This window comes from Telmatherina bonti (genome assembly GCF_933228915.1).
Source record: "Telmatherina bonti genome assembly, chromosome: 4".
NCBI classification, from domain to species: domain Eukaryota; kingdom Metazoa; phylum Chordata; class Actinopteri; order Atheriniformes; family Telmatherinidae; genus Telmatherina; species Telmatherina bonti.
In genome coordinates, this window is record NC_136622.1 from 16,835,339 (window position 1) to 16,853,416 (window position 18,078).

General features: G+C 42.1%; 1 protein-coding gene across 2 annotated transcripts; it reads left to right on the forward strand.

Annotated features, from left to right (window-relative positions):
* The first annotated feature begins 453 nt into the window (after nucleotides 1-453).
* xpc (xeroderma pigmentosum, complementation group C) lies at nucleotides 454-12,552 on the forward strand. Of its 2 annotated transcripts, XM_079239763.1 has the most exons (15): nucleotides 454-569; nucleotides 1,959-2,087; nucleotides 2,169-2,261; nucleotides 2,454-2,550; nucleotides 3,434-3,518; nucleotides 3,629-3,786; nucleotides 3,913-4,033; nucleotides 4,161-4,250; nucleotides 4,909-5,766; nucleotides 6,511-6,671; nucleotides 8,666-8,747; nucleotides 9,386-9,517; nucleotides 9,842-10,011; nucleotides 10,391-10,484; nucleotides 10,683-12,552. In XM_079239763.1, exons 1-15 carry the CDS (start codon nucleotides 464-466, stop codon nucleotides 11,010-11,012), a joined length of 2,706 nt encoding a protein of 901 aa, XP_079095889.1. In that variant the 5' UTR covers nucleotides 454-463; the 3' UTR covers nucleotides 11,013-12,552. The 2 variants fall into 2 exon arrangements, with proteins under 2 accessions (XP_079095889.1, XP_079095888.1); XM_079239762.1 differs by having other exon boundaries at nucleotides 1,959-2,261.
* Nucleotides 12,553-18,078: the final 5,526 nt, after the last annotated feature.

Below are 18,078 nucleotides of genomic sequence, written 5' to 3' on the forward strand. Positions count from 1 at the left end.
AGTTTTATCATGGCATCCGTTTCCAACATGGTTAATCTGCTTTAGAGTTTTTCTAAGGCTCACATGTACATTAAAATAAATTAGGAAAACAGGATTTTTGCACAATACTATTTAAAAAGCCGAACTTCACATATTTCCTAAAACGTATTCTGGTTTAATGTTAGTAAAAGAAAGTGCGTGAAGTGGTGAGAAGTAGTTTGTCCTGAAAGTCAACAGCGAAGAAGAATGAGAACGGAACAAGAGAGGAGCAGCAAAATAACGTAGAAGAAGAGTGTGCGGATATGACGCAAGGTGTCCGTCCCCCCAAAACAACCGGAGCGCAGTTTCTTGTGTTATGAAAACTCCTCAATGATATGTTGGGTAATGGCCACTTCTCTGGAGTTATACAACACCATGTGGAGAGTTTAACGACGGCTGTAAGCCCGCCTTCGTCAAATACAACTACAGAAAGTATAGAGACAGCATGGCGAAGCGGAGACAGTGTTTGGAGTCGGAGGCCGATACAAAGAAACCGCGGCAGGTGATGAAAACAAAAAGCAGGAGAAGAAGCGCAAAGCAGAAAGATGCGGGTAGGAAACCACTCATCTGATACGGATCTGTCTAACTTTTCCTTAATCATCCAGATTGTTGTCTTAAACTTTTATTGCGCAAATGACCATATTTGTACCCTTCAGTGGACATAAAAAAATGCTTCTGTGTGCTGGTCCATGAAATTATAGAACCACACTGAGTCCCCCACACCAATAATAAAAGATCAGGCTACATCCCAGTTACTTTACTGAGACTGATCTTCAGCATTAAACATTAGAAGAAAAAAACTGTTGATACTGACAGTACTTTCCTCTTGTATAATTTTTATTATTTGAAAAAAAAAAAAAGTATCCACATTTTAGAGTATTATATTTTACTCCAGTATTACAACAACGCTCTTTTTTTTTTTCTATAGTTAAACATTTCCAAGTATTTCTATGAGTGCCCAATAAATTGTTAAAATCAGATTGAGGGACATGTGTCTGACACTCCACTTGCTGCTCTAAATAATAGTTTGTGAAACAGGAATATGACATAAATTTAAAACTGGAATCCAGTGTAATTGTGGGAAATTCCATCATCCTAGTCACAAGAAGCTGGAGCCTATCCCACTAATCACTGGGCAAGAGGCAAGGTATACCCTGCACAGGTCGCCAGTCCATCACAGGGCCAACACAGAGAGACAAACTTGCAGGAAATTAATTTCTTTTATCACAGGATTTATATTTGATGGCATTCTGTTTTCATGACTCTTGCAGGTTATAAATACATCATTTGTCTGTATTGTTTGGTCTGTTTTGACATTTAGTTTGTGTATGAGTGTTGCCATGAAAAAGATCCCATGTAAGCAGTCAGAGTGCAGGTGCACAGATGAATGATGTGCATGGTTGCTGGAGTGAATCTGCTGGCCCAGATGCACATATATGCCCCACTTAATCAAAACATAAATGTGGCTTTGTGAATCGCAGATGTTACCATAATTCCACTTGTAACATGGACTGAGCTCGGCATCATTGTGTGAGATAACGTCATTCTAGAGGCCTATTTCTGCTTCTCTTTCTTAGCTGGTTTTATCTTTTCTTATTATTTGTCTGTAAAATTCATGTTCACATTTTACTGTAGATCACACCAGTAGCTTTTAAGCAAGTATTTCATGACATATAGTTCTGCTCAACACTGACAAAAGTTAAGATTATGTAGAGTAGTTATCTATGTCAAGGTCATTATGATTCTGTTTTTCATTAATGGGATTTTGAATAATTGTTTGAATATTTAGCAGCTTCAGCTGACTACAGTTTGAACTGTTTACCCAAAGCTGTGTATTTAAAGTGTTTAAAAACAGGAAGACTTAAAACAAACTGTATTCTGCTAAGCATCACAATTTATATAATATTTTGGGGGAAAAAAATCATCTTTTCATTGTCCAGCTGATGACCTCACTGAAAGAGAGAAAAAGCTCAAGAGGAAGGTCAATCCCAAGCCACGTGTGTCCTCAAAACGACCTGCAGCGAATTCCACTTCTTCCAAGTCCAGTATGAATTCTGATGTCAAAACTAGTAAGTACTTTCAGTTGCCATTTAAAGAGGAGATGGACAGCGAAGATGATTTTGACATGGTGACCCGAACACCACTTCCAGTAGAAGCAAACACCAAAAAACCACAGAAAGAAGAACATGAGGAGATGGATGACAACGACAGTGAGGATGAGGATGACTGGGAGGAAGTGGAAGGTAAGTGATGCACGAATAAAATAGATGTCTCCAAGCTTGTATGTGTGAGATTATGTCTGTAATGATAATGTTCCGTAACCGATCAAGAACATCATTTTCAGGCAGGGCTTTGGTATAGTGGAAGAAAAGTGGGAAATAAAGTCAAACTTGTGTGTATGTGTGTGTATGTGTGTGTATTTGTGTGTTGATCAGAGCTAGCAGAGCCGCTGGGTCCAGTAGAACCACCTGAGCCTGTCCTACCATCTCAACCTGTAGAGATTGAGATTGAGACAGCAGAAGTCAGAAAGCGGTGAGTGAATATCTCCTTCAGTGTTTTGTTGCGGAATCTAAATTTAAAGGGGTTGTTTATATCTTAAGTACTTTTTTTATTTTTTTAAAAAATGTGGGAAAATAACTCCACAACAAAAATAATCTAAGGAATATTTTAAAAAAAAGAATACACAGGTGGCTGCACGGTGGCGCAGTGGTTAGCACTGTGGCCTCACAGCAAGAAGGTCGCTGGTTCGATCCTTGGCTGGTTTGGTCAGTGGCCTTTCTGTGTGGAGTTTGCATGTTCTCCCTGTGTATGCGTGGGTTCTCTCCGGGTACTCCGGCTTCCTCCCACCATCCAAAGACATGCATGATAGGTTAATTGGTCACTCTAAATTGTCCCTGGGAGTGAGTGTGGTTGTTCGTCTCTCTGTGTGTGGCCCTGCGATGGACTGGCGGGCTGTCCAGGGTGTACCCTGCCTGTCGCCCAAAGCCAGCTGGGATAGGCTCCAGCTTCCCCGCGACCCTGAATTGGAATAAGCGGTTTGGAAAATGAATGAATGAATGAATGAATACACAGGTTTTAAACAACCCACTTCTGCACATTTTTCTGAACCTACCTTACGATGACATAAAGATTAAACTTGCTTTAGCTTCAGAGGTTTTCTAGAGAAATCAGCCACATTATTACTTTTGAATGTATTTTCATTTACTTGGAGACATCTCTTACTTTTCTGTAAAAAGTCCACAGTACTGATGTCTCATACAATCATACAGTGTGTACATTTCCTTAGAAGACCATAAATGCATGTTATGCATATGTTTATCATGCTTTTATAACTGCATTATCTCCATTTGTACATAATCAGACTGCAGATAGTTGTGTCTTCCCTTTACCACAGTGTTTGTTTCTGATTGGCCAGAAAGAAGAGGCAGGCAGAGCTTGAGACTTACTTGAGGCGAATGGTGAAGAGGTATAAGAAGGACCAGCTAGTAGACACACACAAGGTGAGTACTCAGTACCCTACCATTTCCTTTAGGGTGTTGCACAGTTTTTCGTTTGACTTGTAGGTGCAGCAGGATTTTGGTTCCTCATCAACCTATTATTGGTTCCTCAGGTCCACCTCATGTGCCTTATAGCCAATGGGATGTTCCGCAACAGTTTGTGCAATGAACCCAACCTGCTGGCCATCACTCTGTCCCTGCTGCCTGCACACTTCTCCATGGTGGCCAAAGAACGCATTGACCAAAACTACCTCTCTGGATTACTCAGATGGTCTGTGCTTCTACACAGCAAGCTGCATGCCAGTGCCTGATGTCTAAAAGTTATCTCACTAGTAAAGGGACATTTAGTTTATTTGTAAGATTCTATGACCTTTTTCCTTCTTCTCTTCCCATTTAGGTTTAGAGCAACATTCACCCTAAACTCCAGTCTTCCCTGTGAGGAGCGTCCAGAAATGCGGGTGCTCCTAGAGAGGCGCCTAGCAAGCCTCTCAGCCCGGGACCACCAGGAGATGACTCATGTTGGTACTTTTTTCCATGACAAGACTCAACCATTTTACTTCATACAAGAAAAGATGTGGTCATACATATATGGGAGAATAAATCAGAGAAATAATCGTGTCCCTCTTTCCTTTGTGTTTCCAACAGCTTTTCCTGTTAGTCCTGAGGTCTCTCCAGCTCTTCTGTCGACTAGTTCTGTCTTTGCAGCCAATTCCATTCAAACCATCATCTGCCAAGGTACAAGCACAACATTTTATTTGTCCCTTTGAAAGCATTGGTTGTTGACGTAAGCCAGGTCATGATAGATAATTAGCGTATACATGGAATACTTGCAAGTTGACTCATTTTCTTTAAAAGTATATAAACATGTAAATTAATTCTCGAAGATCGGACTATAATTTTTGGTGTCATATTCTATGAAACTGACGTGTTGAAAGTCTGTTATGACATGTTTAAAGTACTGTTTGAACGATATCTGGGAGAATGACACACACAACAAACTTACTTATATGTATCCATTAATTTGAGTCAGGTGTGTTGCAGCAGGGAAACTCCCAACACTTGCAGGACTGCAGTTTGTCCAGCATAGTTGTTTGGGAATGCATTTAGTCAAAACAGTGTTTACCTGAAGAGTACAATGAGAAAAGAAATCTTAGTATGATCCTGTAAAGCTGACTTATTCTGGTACTCTGTCACGCCTTGGTTTAACATTGCTCAGATATTTCTCGTAGAGAAGCTGCTCAGGGAAAGCAAAAGTGTTTAAATTGTCTATAAACCCTGAAACAGGACAAAAACACCAAACATTCTTTTTCATTACAATATGATTATAAAGGCACTAGTTATTCTAATTTCTCTATCAGGTATAAATATTGTAAATATTTGTCATTTTTTTCAGTGCAAAGGTGCTAAAAATCCTTCTGGCATCTCAGAAAAGGATCAAACCAGCAAAGAAACATCTAAGACCAGCTCACCGGAGCAGAGAGTCTCTTCAGGCTCCAAGAGACCAGCCGAAGGAGGAAACGTTAAGGGGAGCAGCAGAGGAAAGAAAGCTAAACGGAAAGAGATTAAGGAGGAAGAGGAGAAACCTGTACTTTCAACGGGGCAGAGACCCAAAAACTCAAAACGTCGCAGTGTCGCTTCAAAAGTTAGCTACAAGGAGGAGAGTGACAGTGAAGGGGGTGAAGAGGAGTTCAGTGATGCAGAGGAATTCCAGGCAACCAGTGAGGATGACAGTGAGGATTCAGAAAGAGGAGGAAAATTAGCAAAGCGGAAGAAGGGGAAGGCCAAGGGGAAACACAAGAGAAATACTCCGGCAGCAAAAAAAAGGAGTGTTGAAAAGAAAAAGGATGAATTAAAAGAAGAGGAGGACAGTGAGTCAGAGGGGTGGAAGGAAGATGATGAAGATGAAGAGGTGGAAAATAGCATAACAAAGAGAAGAAGTGGGAAGAAGAAGGAAGGGCCTGGAGCGGACGAATGGTTGGAGGTGTATCTAGAGAAAACATCTTCCTGGGTTTGCGTTGATGTGGAACATGGCATTGGGATGCCTCATCTCTGCTCCCAGAATGCAACAGCACCAGTGACATACGTGGTAGCAGTGGATGGAAACGGGTTTCTGAAAGACTTGGGAAAGAAGTACGACCCCACCTGGATGACGACGTCACGGAAGCGACGGGTGGATGACGAGTGGTGGGAAGAAACACTTGAGCCCTTCTTAGGACCAGACGATGAAAGGGACAAAAAGGAGGAGAAGGAGGTGCGTTCACTGCCAAACACAAGTCATACATGTGAATTAAAACCCTTTTAAAACTCTGGACACATTTTCTTTTAAAACTGTTTCGCAGTCCTGGTCCTTGGACCTCTGTCCTGCATGTTTCAGTTCTTACCAACTCTGCTACACCTGATGCAGGTTAACTGAGCTACTTGTCAGGTTCTTTGCAGGTCTGCTAATAAGCCATTCATTTGAGTCAGGTGTGTTAAAGTATAGACACCTCTAACACATGCAGGGCAGTGAGGACCGAAATTGATAAACGCTGAAATGAAATATTACAACATAATGACAGTTTTATTTGTTCTTTCTTTGTTCTTCAAACCATTCTCTTAAAAATGTACTTTTACCTGAATAAAATATAGAAGAAAGTACATTTATAGGCAGTTATGGGCTCTTGTTGTGTCCCTTCAATAGAAGGTTGTTGATTTGTGTTGCACTTTGACTATTTGTCAGAATAATAAGAGCTAAACTTGATAAGTTTGTCTAGCTTTGCTCAGTTGAACTTAAGTGGTGATATTTCATACTATGCTTTTAAGGGCAAGTTTTTCTTTTCACCTAAAGTTAACATGATATAAATGGTCTGAAAAAAACAATGTTCTCACACAAGTTATTTGCATAAGAAAATTAGCATAGAAAAGACTTCTAAAATATAAAAACAGTTTATTTTCTTGCCAACTGAAAGGTAAAATTTTAACTGGCTGTATTTTCCTGGTTTTATTTCTCCTGCAGATCCAGAATAAGCTTCTGAGCAAACCCATGCCAACTTCTATAGCAGAATATAAGAACCACCCTCTGTATGCCTTAAAGAGGCACCTGCTGAAGTACGAAGCCCTCTATCCTTCTACAGCCACCGTGCTGGGATACTGCAGAGGAGAGCCAGTGTACTCCAGGTCAGAGCTGCAGCTGCCATCATGGTTTTACAGAGATGAGTTTACATTGTATTCTGTGTTAACCCAGTTTGTTCTCATTGTGAATGCTGATTTATGCTGCGTTGTGACTGAGAAAGTTGCAAACCTTTGATGTTGAGTGAAGTCGGTTGTTTTGACCTAGTTTTGGAGTTGGATTTGGATGTGGAAATTTAAATGACTGGATGGCCTACAGAATTTTCTTTGAATTTCAGAGAATGGTTGTAAAGGTGTAATAAAGCCACGTACTTTATGTGAATAAGTTTCATGTGCAGAAGGTATCTGTAAATATATATTATTGGTTGGTTGTATTTTTTCATGTAAAAAAAACTTAAGTATGGCTATATGGCTATAAAATTAGGAACATTTGTGTTAATTTAAAAAAAAAATGTTTTCTAAGTGCACACAGCTTGCAGAACTCAATCTGGTTATTGAGCATCATTGTCCACCTGATGATGCTGTCATGTGCTTTAAGCAGGGGTTTTGACATTGTTTTAAATAATTGGTATATACAATTATACACAAATAATTGGTATATACAATTAAAGTCAAGTCCCACAAACAACACTTAGTTCAGACTCAGTACAAAGCAATGGAAAAAAAAAGAAATTAGCTAAAAATTTGTGTTTGACAGTACAGTGGTCTAATCAGAAATTTGTTTTTGGTTTTGTTTTTTTTGTTTGTTTGTTTGTATTTTAAAATCAATAACTAAAAATTACTAAGTAACCCTGCACCAAACTGCTTCTAAAAAATGGTGGAATAATTTCAGAAGAATGTTCCTCAACTTAAAACTATGAAGACTTTCAAGTTCTTACCATCTATCATCTATAATGCCATCAAAAGATTCAGACAATCAGGTGGAATCACTGGTCAAATGACAAGGCTAAAGGCTAAAACTGGGTCTTGAGGAACTCGGGAGCCACTGATATGATTCTCTACTAGAAATCACTGCATGGGCTCAAGAAAATCTCTGTCTGTGAACACAGTTTAACATCCAAGGATAAAGATCTACCATCCAAAGAAGAAACCATATGGGAACTCATCTGGAAATGCTGAAGTATTCTCTTGACTAAAGGTCATTTAAAATCATCCAAGGCTAAGTGTAAAACTGTTCAGCAATCAGATGAATCAAAATGTGAAATTCATTGTGGAAACCATGGACACAGTGTCTCATGGACTAATTATCAGAATCATCTCTGATGTTATGAAGTTGCATCATGGAGTTTATACATCTTTAAAGGCTCCATCAAAGCTGGAAAAAGCACATGGAGCTTTTTTTTTTAACAACATCTCCTCCAATCCAACATCTCGTTCAGGAAAAGCCTTGCATGTTTCAGCAAGACAATGCTAAAGCACTAGGTTGAACCAGTGAACCAGCAGCATAGGTTCACTGGCCTGGCTACAGTCACCAGGAGAAAACCTCTGAGCCATGACACAAAAAATATTTCAACCAAGATCAGGGACTGCGGAGGGGCTAAAAACCTGCACCAGACAAGAATTTAACAACATTTGTTTCATAAAGATGTATACTGCCATAAAATTCCAAATTATTTAATATTTTCCTTGAAATGGTAAAATGTCTCATTTTCAACATCGATTATGTGGTTTATTTATTATATTTATAATATTTGCAAATCACTGCATTCTTTTTTTTTTTATTGACTTTTTGATAACATCCCAACTTTGGGGGAATTTGGGTTGATGAACAACCATGTTTGACTAAGGTCATGTTTTCAAACACACATGACACCGCTGTGAGCACGTAGCGGTGTAGCGCCAAATGGAGAAGCTGCTCTACGTAATGTAAAAAATGAACAGAAAAAGACATTTCAATTTCTGGAACATGGTGGTTATTTTCTGACTCCGACAGTTTTGCCAGAATTTCAGCTCAGCCTGTTCAGTCCTCATATGGTTAATCCTTTTATGGAAATATAAATCAGTATTTTATGAGATAAACTTTACATTTTCCTCACCTTCAGGGATTGTGTGCACACCCTGCACTCCAGAGACACGTGGCTGAAGGAAGCACGAACTGTTCGACTTGGAGAGGAGCCGTACAAGGTGAGAGCAGCCTTCATTGTATTTGCTCTTTTCTCTGCTGTTTGTAATCTTGTTTCTCCTTGTCCGTTTCTTTGTTTAGTTGCTTGGATTAGATCAAGCCCATAGATAATTCACCTGAGCAGTCTTTATTTGCTTGACTTTTGACTGATGCTGCAAGTGAAGCGAAGCAGTTTGATGAGGAAACTTAGTCAATCACTCCCTTGTTGCTGACGAGACCAATAAGGAGCTGTTTTCACTCATTTAGCACCTCTTTTGGACGGCAGATTTTCAGATTTTATTTAAGTTTTGCTACTTGTTCAGAAGCTGAGAAATAAAATGTTTTGTGGATATTTTTAAGTTTTCTACTAAACCTTTGGGGTCATGTTAGTATTTTTATTAAAGAAAACTTTGGGTTGTAATAATTGTTGTATCAGTGAGCTGAAAGTAGGAAGAAGGTGGCAGGTAGAACAATAATAATAACCAAGTACGTCTTTATTTTGATATTTCAGCTACTGTGACTAATGAATAAAAGCCTCATCCATTATGTATAAACTTGTTTTTACTACAGTAACAGAAATCAGGCTCAGCCATCCAGAGGAACCAGAGCTAATATGAGCTAAATGAATAGATCAAAGATCTCATGTATTTTTCTCTCTCAGATGGTGAAAGGCTTCTCTAATCGTTCACGAAAGGCCCGGATGATGTCTGAAGGGAAGGACGTGAAGGACCTGCCTCTGTTTGGAGAATGGCAAACTGAAGAGTACCAGCCTCCCATAGCTGTGGATGGGAAGGTACCTCGTAGGAAACACTGATACAAAATGTTGACATGCTTCACAGAACATTTACTACAAGTTTGTTAAGACACCAAAATATCTGAATAAATTATTAAATTAGATGCAAATCAGACAAATGATTAATTTCAGATAAAACATTTTATGTTAAAATGTTGTATTTTATTTAATCTCATTGACCAAAGTTAAAATATTCTAGATTACAGTGATGACATGATTTATACTTAAATATCAGAAAACAAATTGATAAGTAATCTGTCATTCCGTTGATCACTTTAGATTCTCAGCATAATCCCTGATTGTTAATCTGTTTGCTCTTTTAAGGTCCCTCGTAATGAATATGGCAACGTCTACCTGTTTAAACCCTGCATGATACCGGTAGGCTGCGTTCATGTCAGACTGCCTAACCTGCATCGTGTGGCCAAAAAGCTCGACCTTGATGCTGTACCTGCAGTTACAGGCTTCGACTACCATGGAGGATATTCGCACGCTGTGTAAGATGAAACTAAGAAACCTTGAGATGTGCATGAAATCACTTAAAGCAATGATTTTAGTTCCACTGTTCAGCAACTCGCCTCAAAGCTGAGATGGTCCTCAGGAAGCTCACACCTCAGATTTCATTTGCTCTTTACAGACAGTTTCTGTCATCTAAGCTTTCCAACATTTGTGAGAATGCTTAATCCAGCGCAAAGATTTGTTTATACTTGAGCATCCTATGAAGACTAGTATCTTCTAAACTTTTTGTTTATCATAAGGTTACAGATGAAAAGATAATCTGTGATATGTTTGTCTACACATTGTAAACACTTTAATGGATTCCCTGCATTACTTTACAGGAAAATGTTAAAGAAAATATTTTTGTTTGTGTTGTAGGACTGATGGTTACATTGTGTGTGAAGAAGATGAGGAGATTCTTAGGGCTGCTTGGGTGGAAGAACAAGAGATTCAGAAGCAGAAAGAAAAAGAGGTCTGTGCTTTTGTGCTATTTATTATGCCTTAATAGTTGAGTTATTAGTTAAAAAACTGTAACTCCTGCTAGTTATACATGACTGATTGGTTTTGATGATGAAAAACCTGAATACTCTGAAAGTTAAAGTATAGAAAGTTATTTATATGGTTCAGCATCACATTTCCACATCAGTGTTTTATCTTTTGTGTCCTTCAGAAAAAAGAAAAACGAGCGACTGCCAACTGGACCCTGCTGGTGAAGGGACTCCTGATCAGAGAAAGGCTTAAACAGCGTTACAACAAGAAGAGCCAAGGACTGGGCAGCCTTGCTCAGGGAGATGATAAGGATGGGTTTTCCTCTGATGAGGAGGTGGTTGAAAGAGGTAGTCCTGAAGATAAAACAGCATCTGAGACTCTGGCAATGTCATGGCCCCAAAACAGACAAGCAGCAGGGGATGAGGAGAGTGCCAGCAGACTGAAGAGAAAAGCAACAAAACGAGAGAAGAAGGGTCAGGAGCAACATTTGTTTCCGTTTGAGAAACTGTGATTTTGGAGATCAAACTAGGTTTAAAGATTTTGGTAAAAAAAAAAAAAAAAAGACATTGCTGCCTGTAAAGCACTTATTACTTTGGAAGGTTTTCACATGTCCTCCAAGCTGGAGGAGTCCCCCAGGAGCCGATGCAACAAATTTTAAGTCACTTCAGTAAAACTGGTTCACAGCAATGCTGGAAGATGGAGAGGAAACGGGAAAACTGGAGAAGAATATTTTTCTCCAGCTGTATGAATAATACCTGAATCAAATATTCCCATAATGTTAGATACTGTGTTGTTATCTTTTTGTATAAGAACTTGATAGAGAGGTCATACATGCTACAATTCCAGTGTAAGAAAACAAACACAGAAAAATGTCGAATCCTGCAAGCCAGCTGGTTGCCATAGAGAGAACAATCTCAAGATGGATGGGACAACAAAGATATGTCATTCTAGTTTTTTGTGTGAGTAACATTATATTAAGCATATCACAGCTTCGAACTGGGCACTCCACAATACTCACCCATTATGGTGCTGGATTGAGACGAATGTTTTTACTCTGCTGTCCACAAAAAAGTCCACATTTAGTAAATACATGGCTTCAGACTTGAATTGTTTGCTTGTTTAGCAAATAAAAAAGATAGTTCATGTGCCATTAAAACAGGGCTGTCTAACTATGTCCCTTAAAGGCCACAATCCTCCAGGCTGTCAATGTATCCCTGCTCCAACACACCTGTCTCATATCAATAAGTTGTGTAGAACTTCATGGCTTGTGGATCCATTTCACTTGAGCCAAGTGTTTTGAAGCAGCGGCACACCGTTAACCTAACAGGACTGCGGCTATTTGGGACCAATTTGGATACTCCTGCATTAAAACCATAAACAACACAACCAAACACAATCCTGGCTTGTAGTCGCTGAATTAAATTTAAAAAAAAAAAAACTTTCAAAATTTGTTGTCCCACGACCACAAATTAATCATAGTCCACGTGAACAAGTACACCTAATCAGTTCGTGGTAAGCAGCATGCAGCAAATAGAGTAAAACTGTCATCACTGGCCAAACTGGATGTCTGTTGCCAACTTGGATTGAAACTGTTTCTTATTTTTTCTTAGATGATAACTTTTCCACCCCAGGTTATCACATTTCTATGCCTTAGCTTTAATTCTGTGCACCTTTGGGTTTTGGCTTGTTTAATGTTTTTTTATGTGACAGAAAAGCAGATGTGGATTGTGAAATGAAAATCACTAAAACAGCTGTTAAAAGGCTAAGAACAGGATTTTCAGCGTTGAGTTCATCCCTGAGGTTCATTTCCCCTTTAGGATCTTGCTTTTGGCTGCTACTTTCCAGAAGATTTTTTTTATTATTATTATTTTGGTGTATCACTTGTCATGTTTTGCATCGCGCTATCTGACTTTTATCAATATTTCACAACCTATGTTTGTATGCTAAATGTCAGAGCTACTAAATTTTGTACAACAATGGCTATAAATCTGAAGGTTTGAAGTGTTTCCCTGCTCCAACACACCTGACCTAAATTAAAGGATTCAACAACATATGAGGTTCTGCGTATCACTCGGTAATTTGAGTCAGGTGGAGCAGAACTGAAAACCAGCAGGACTGCAGGCCTGGTAGGACTGAATTGAGTGGCTCTGTTGTATGTGTTTGTACATAGTTAATGGTGGCTGGATTTAAAGTAGTAAACAGTTTTGTATGAGTTTTTTTGTAGAAAATGCTTAATATGAGTAAAATGAAAAATTAAAACACTTCACATGTCTTCTTTATAAAAGACTTTTAAGCCTGTTAAACAGTTTCCATACAAGCAACACTCATCCAGCCTTGCATAGATAATAGATTATACACTGCTCAAAAAATAAAGGGAACACTAAAGTAATACGTTGTAGAATGAATGAAATAACATAATCACACAAAAATTATCAATGAAAATCAAATGTATCAACCCATGGAGGTCTGGATTTGGAGTTATACTCAAAATTAAAGTAGAAAAACACACTACTGATCCAACTTTGATGTAATGTCCATTAAGCAAGTCAAAATGAGGCTCAGTAGTGTTTGTGGCCTCTCCATGCCTGTATGACCTCCCTACAACGCCTGGGCATGCTCCTGATGAGGTGGCTGATGTTCTCCTGAGGGATCTCCTCCCAGACCTGGACTAAAGCATCTACCAACATTTGGACAGTCTGTGGTGCAACTTGGTGTTGGTGGATGGAACGAGACATGATGTCCCAGATCTGCTCAACTGGATTCAGGTCTGGGGAACGGGTGGGCCAGTCCATAACATCAATGCCTTCATGTTGCTGGAACTGCCGACACACTCCAGCCACATGAGGTCTAGCATTGTCCTGCATTAGGAGGAACCCAGGGCCAACTGCACCAGCATATGGTCTCACAAGGGGTCTGAGGATCTCATCTCGGTACCTAATGGCAGTCAGGCTACCTCTGGCGAGCACATGGAGGGCTGTGTGGCCCTCCAAAGAAATGCCACCCCACACCATTACTGACCCACTGCCAAACTGGTCATGCTGTAGGATGTTTCAAGCAGCAGAACATTCTCCACGGCGTCTCTGGACTTTGTCACGTCTGTCACATGTGCTCAGTGTGAACCTGCTTTCCTCTGTGAAGAGCACAGGGCGCCAGTGGCGAATTTGCCAGTCTTGGTGTTCTCTGGCAAATGCCAAACGTCCTGCATGGTGCTGGGCTGTAAGCACAACCCCCACCTGTGGACGTTGGGCCCTCATACAACCTTCATGGAGTCTGTTTCTGACTGTTTGAGCAGACACATGCACATTTATGACCTGCTGGAGCTCATTTTGCAGGGCTCTGGCAGTGCTCCTCCTGTTCTTCCTTGCACAAAGAAGGAGGTAGCGGTCCTGCTGCTGGGTTGTTGCCCTCCCACGGCCTCCTCCGCGTCTCCTGATGTACTGGACACTACGCTGACAGACACAGCAAACCTTCTTGCCACAGCTCGCACTGATGTGCCATCCTTTATTGTTGACAACACTTAAAGTGTTTACATTGGTTCCATGATTCATCCAATCCTCAGTCATACTTGGTGATGGTAAGCTGCTTGTAGAGTCACAGCTGCCCTGATGTAGACTGACAGAGACATGGCAGCCAATGCATGCCAGCAACCTCCCCGACCACCACTGAAACATTTGTAGCACTGCTGCTCCAGGAATTTCATATTTTAGGGGACTTAAAATATTTATTGCAGGGACTCGAAATTTAGCAGTAAGAATAGATTAGTTCATGAAATTTTCAGGCACAAACAGCATTAGAGCTGAAGCATTTACTATCGGCCTAGTTTTTTGTTTAAGAAATGCTGACAAATATAAATATTAAAAAGTTAAAGTAAAAATAAAAACACATGAACAAATAGAAATCAAAACAGTCTTGTGTAAACTTTCCATAGTTTTAATTCATAATCAGGGAAAGCTGAATGCTTGTGTGCTCCAGTGTTACGGCTCTTTATTGAGGTATACATGCTGATTCTACTTATGTCTGTCGAAAAATTCAACCTGCATGATGTGTGACTTTGTATGAATTTGAAGATAAGTTTAAGATTAAAATTATCCTGGGAAGAACACAGGAGCTGGAGCTCAGTGTTGCACAACTTGAACACTGTGAAAAGTTAAACCAAAGCAATTACATACCAGACAAATTTCTTTAAACTGCAAGTGTCCCTTTTTTTGTCTTAAATATGTGTTGTTTTAAAGTTTATTTAAACTTTTGAGGATGTTTTAAGTGATTGCCTAAAACTAGTATTTGGAATATTTCTGAAGTAAAGCTTTAAAGGTTTTGCAACTTTTGTCATGATTAAACATTAGCTGTGTTAAATGCAAACGATTGTCATCCTCAGCAGGTCCAAATAAACTATCTGTGGAATTACTTCTGGATTATTACCATACCATACCATATTTATTTATAAAGCACTTTAAAAACAACATACAGCTGACCAAAGTGCTGTACAGAAACAGCAAACTATTCTTTATTTTATTTATCTATTTATTTTTTAAAATTTAAATATCAATGCTAGACCTGATGGGGTGGGGCAAAAAGAAGAAGAGTGAAAAGAAGAAAAAATTAGGAAAAGATACACTGGATAAAATGCAACAAGCATCAGCTGTTAAAAAGAGAAAGCAAAACAAAAAACAAACAGACAACCAGGTGGTGTACTTGTACAGAAACAGAAATGACGCATGGCCTATGATCTGACAATCATCCAGAGCACCTATTAAAAGACACACAAGCTGAAAGAATAACATTAATCACAACATGTAAAACATTAGTTCCACAAAGGAAAAACATAACTGTAGTCAATGGCAATTAAACTCACAAGACAACACAGTGAGTGTTAATGAATGTAAGTTAAAATATCAGGACTGAGTAGTGATCATTGATGATATAGAGGTAGATCAGGGTGGGGGCCAAGACCCAGGAAACTGCAGCCACTCCTGAGCATGAATCCCAACTAACACGCCACTGGGATGATCTTGCGTTTGCCTAGAATACAGCAAAGGAAGGCCCCAGCCAAAACCGTAAATTTCCATGAAGCACAAACCCCAGCAAGGAAGGGGTTGGAGGGACAACAGCCCTGTGAAACCCACCCTAATGACAGTGCCAAGTGCCCTTGGTGGGAGGGCAGGCCTCATACGCCCTCCAAACAAATGCAGAAACCTCTGAAACAATCCAGCACCTAACAGCAGCATGTAATATACTGGCAGGAAAAGAATATGAAACATCCATCCATCCATCCATCTTCTGCCGCTCATCCGGGGTCGGGTCGCGGGGGCAGCAGCCTAAGCAGGGAAGCCCAGACTTCCCTCTCCCCAGCCACATTTGCCAACTCTGCGGGGGGGATCCCGAGGCGTTCCCAGGCCAGCCGAGAGATGTAATCCCTCCAGCGTGTCCTGGGTCTTCCCCGGGGTCTCCTCCCAGAGGGACGTGCCTGGAACACCTCACCAGGGAGGCGTCCAGGAGGCATCCTGACCAGATGCCCGAGCCACCTCAACTGGTTCCTCTCGATGCGAAGGAGCAGCGGCTCTACTCTGAGCCCCTCCCGGATGACCGAGCTCCTCACCCTATCTCTAAGGGAGAGCCCGGCCACCCTGCGGAGGAAACTTATTTCAGCCGCCTGTATACGAGATCTCGTTCTTTCGGTCACGACCCACAGCTCATGACCATAAGTGAGGGTAGGAACGTAGATCGACTGGTAAATCGAGAGCTTCACCTTCTGGCTCAGCTCCTTCTTCACCACGACAGACCGGCGCAGAGTCCGCATTACTGCAGACGCCGCACCGATCCGTCTGTCGATCTCGCACTCCATCCTTCCCTCACTCGTGAACAAGACCCCGAGATATTTAAACTCCTCCACTTGAGGCAGGACCTGACCCCCGACCCGGAGAGGGCAATCCACCCTATTCCGGCTGAGGACCATGGTCTCAGATTTTGAGGTGCTGATTCTCATCCCAGCCGCTTCACACTCGGCCGCGAATCGCTCAAGCGAGAGCTGGAGATCACGACCAGATGAAGCCAACAGGACCACGTCATCCGCAAAAAGCAGGGACCCAATCCTGAGGCCACCAAGTCGGATCCCCTCAACACCTCGGCTGCGCCTAGAAATTCTGTCCATATAAGTTATGAACAGAATCGGTGATAAAGGGCAGCCTTGGCGGAGTCCAACCCTCACCGGAAACGGATCCGACTTACTACCGGCAATGCGGACCAAGCTCTGACACCTGTCGTACAGGGACCGGACAGCTCGTACAAGGGGGTCCGGTACCCCATACTCCCGGAGTACCCCCCACAGGAGCCCCCGGAGGACACGGTCGAATGCCTTCTCCAGGTCCACAAAGCACATGTAGACTGGTTGGGCAAACTCCCATGCCCCCTCCAGGACCCCAGAGAGGGTATAGAGCTGGTCCACTGTTCCGCGACCAGGACGAAAACCACAGTGCTCCTCCTCAATCCGGGATTCGACTATCCGGCGGACCCTCCTCTCCAGGACCCCTGAATAGACCTTACCAGGGAGGCTGAGGAGTGTGATTCCCCTGTAATTGGAACACACCCTCCGGTCCCCCTTCTTAAAAAGGGGGACCACCACCCCAGTCTGCCAATCCAGCGGTACTGCCCCCGATGTCCACGCGATGCTGCAGAGGCGTGTCAGCCAGGACAGCCCCACAGCATCCAGAGCCTTAAGGAACTCCGGGCGGATCTCATCCACCCCCGGGGCCTTGCCGCCAAGGAGCTTTTTGACCACCTCAGCGACTTCAGCCCCAGAGATAGGAGAGTCCACCCCTGAGTCCACCAGCTCTGCTCCCTCATGGGAAGACGTGTTGGTAGGATTGAGGAGGTCTTCGAAGTATTCCCTCCACCGACCCACAACGTCCCGAGTTGAGGTCAGCAGCTCCCCACCTCCACTGTACACAGTATTGATGGAGCACTGCTTCCCCCTCCTGAGCCGCCGGATGGTGGACCAGAATCTCCTCGAAGCCGTCCGGAAGTCTTTCTCCATGGCCTCGCTGAACTCCTCCCATGCCCGAATTTTTGCCTCGGCAACAGCCGAAGCCGCATGCCGCTTAGCCCGCCGGTACCCATCAGCTGCCTCCAGAGTCCCACAGGCCAAGAAGGCTCGATAGGACTCCTTCTTCAGCTTGACGGCATCCCTCACTGCTGGTGTCCACCAACGAGTCCTGGGATTACCGCCACGACAGGCACCAACTACCTTACAGCCACAGCTCCGGCTGGCCGCCTCAGCAAAAGAGGCACGGAACACAGCCCATTCGGACTCAATGTCCCCCGCCTCACTCGGGACATGTTCGAAGCTCTGCTGAAGGTGGGAGTTGAAGCTCGCTCTGACAGGGGACTCAGCCAGACGTTCCCAGCAGACCCTCACAACACGTTTGGGCCTGCCAGCTCTGACCGGCTTCCTCCCCCACCATCTGAGCCAACTCACCACCAGGTGGTGATCAGTTGACAGCTCCGCCCCCCTCTTCACCCGAGTGTCCAAGGCATGTGGCCGCAGGTCCGACGATACGACTACAAAGTCGATCATTGAACTG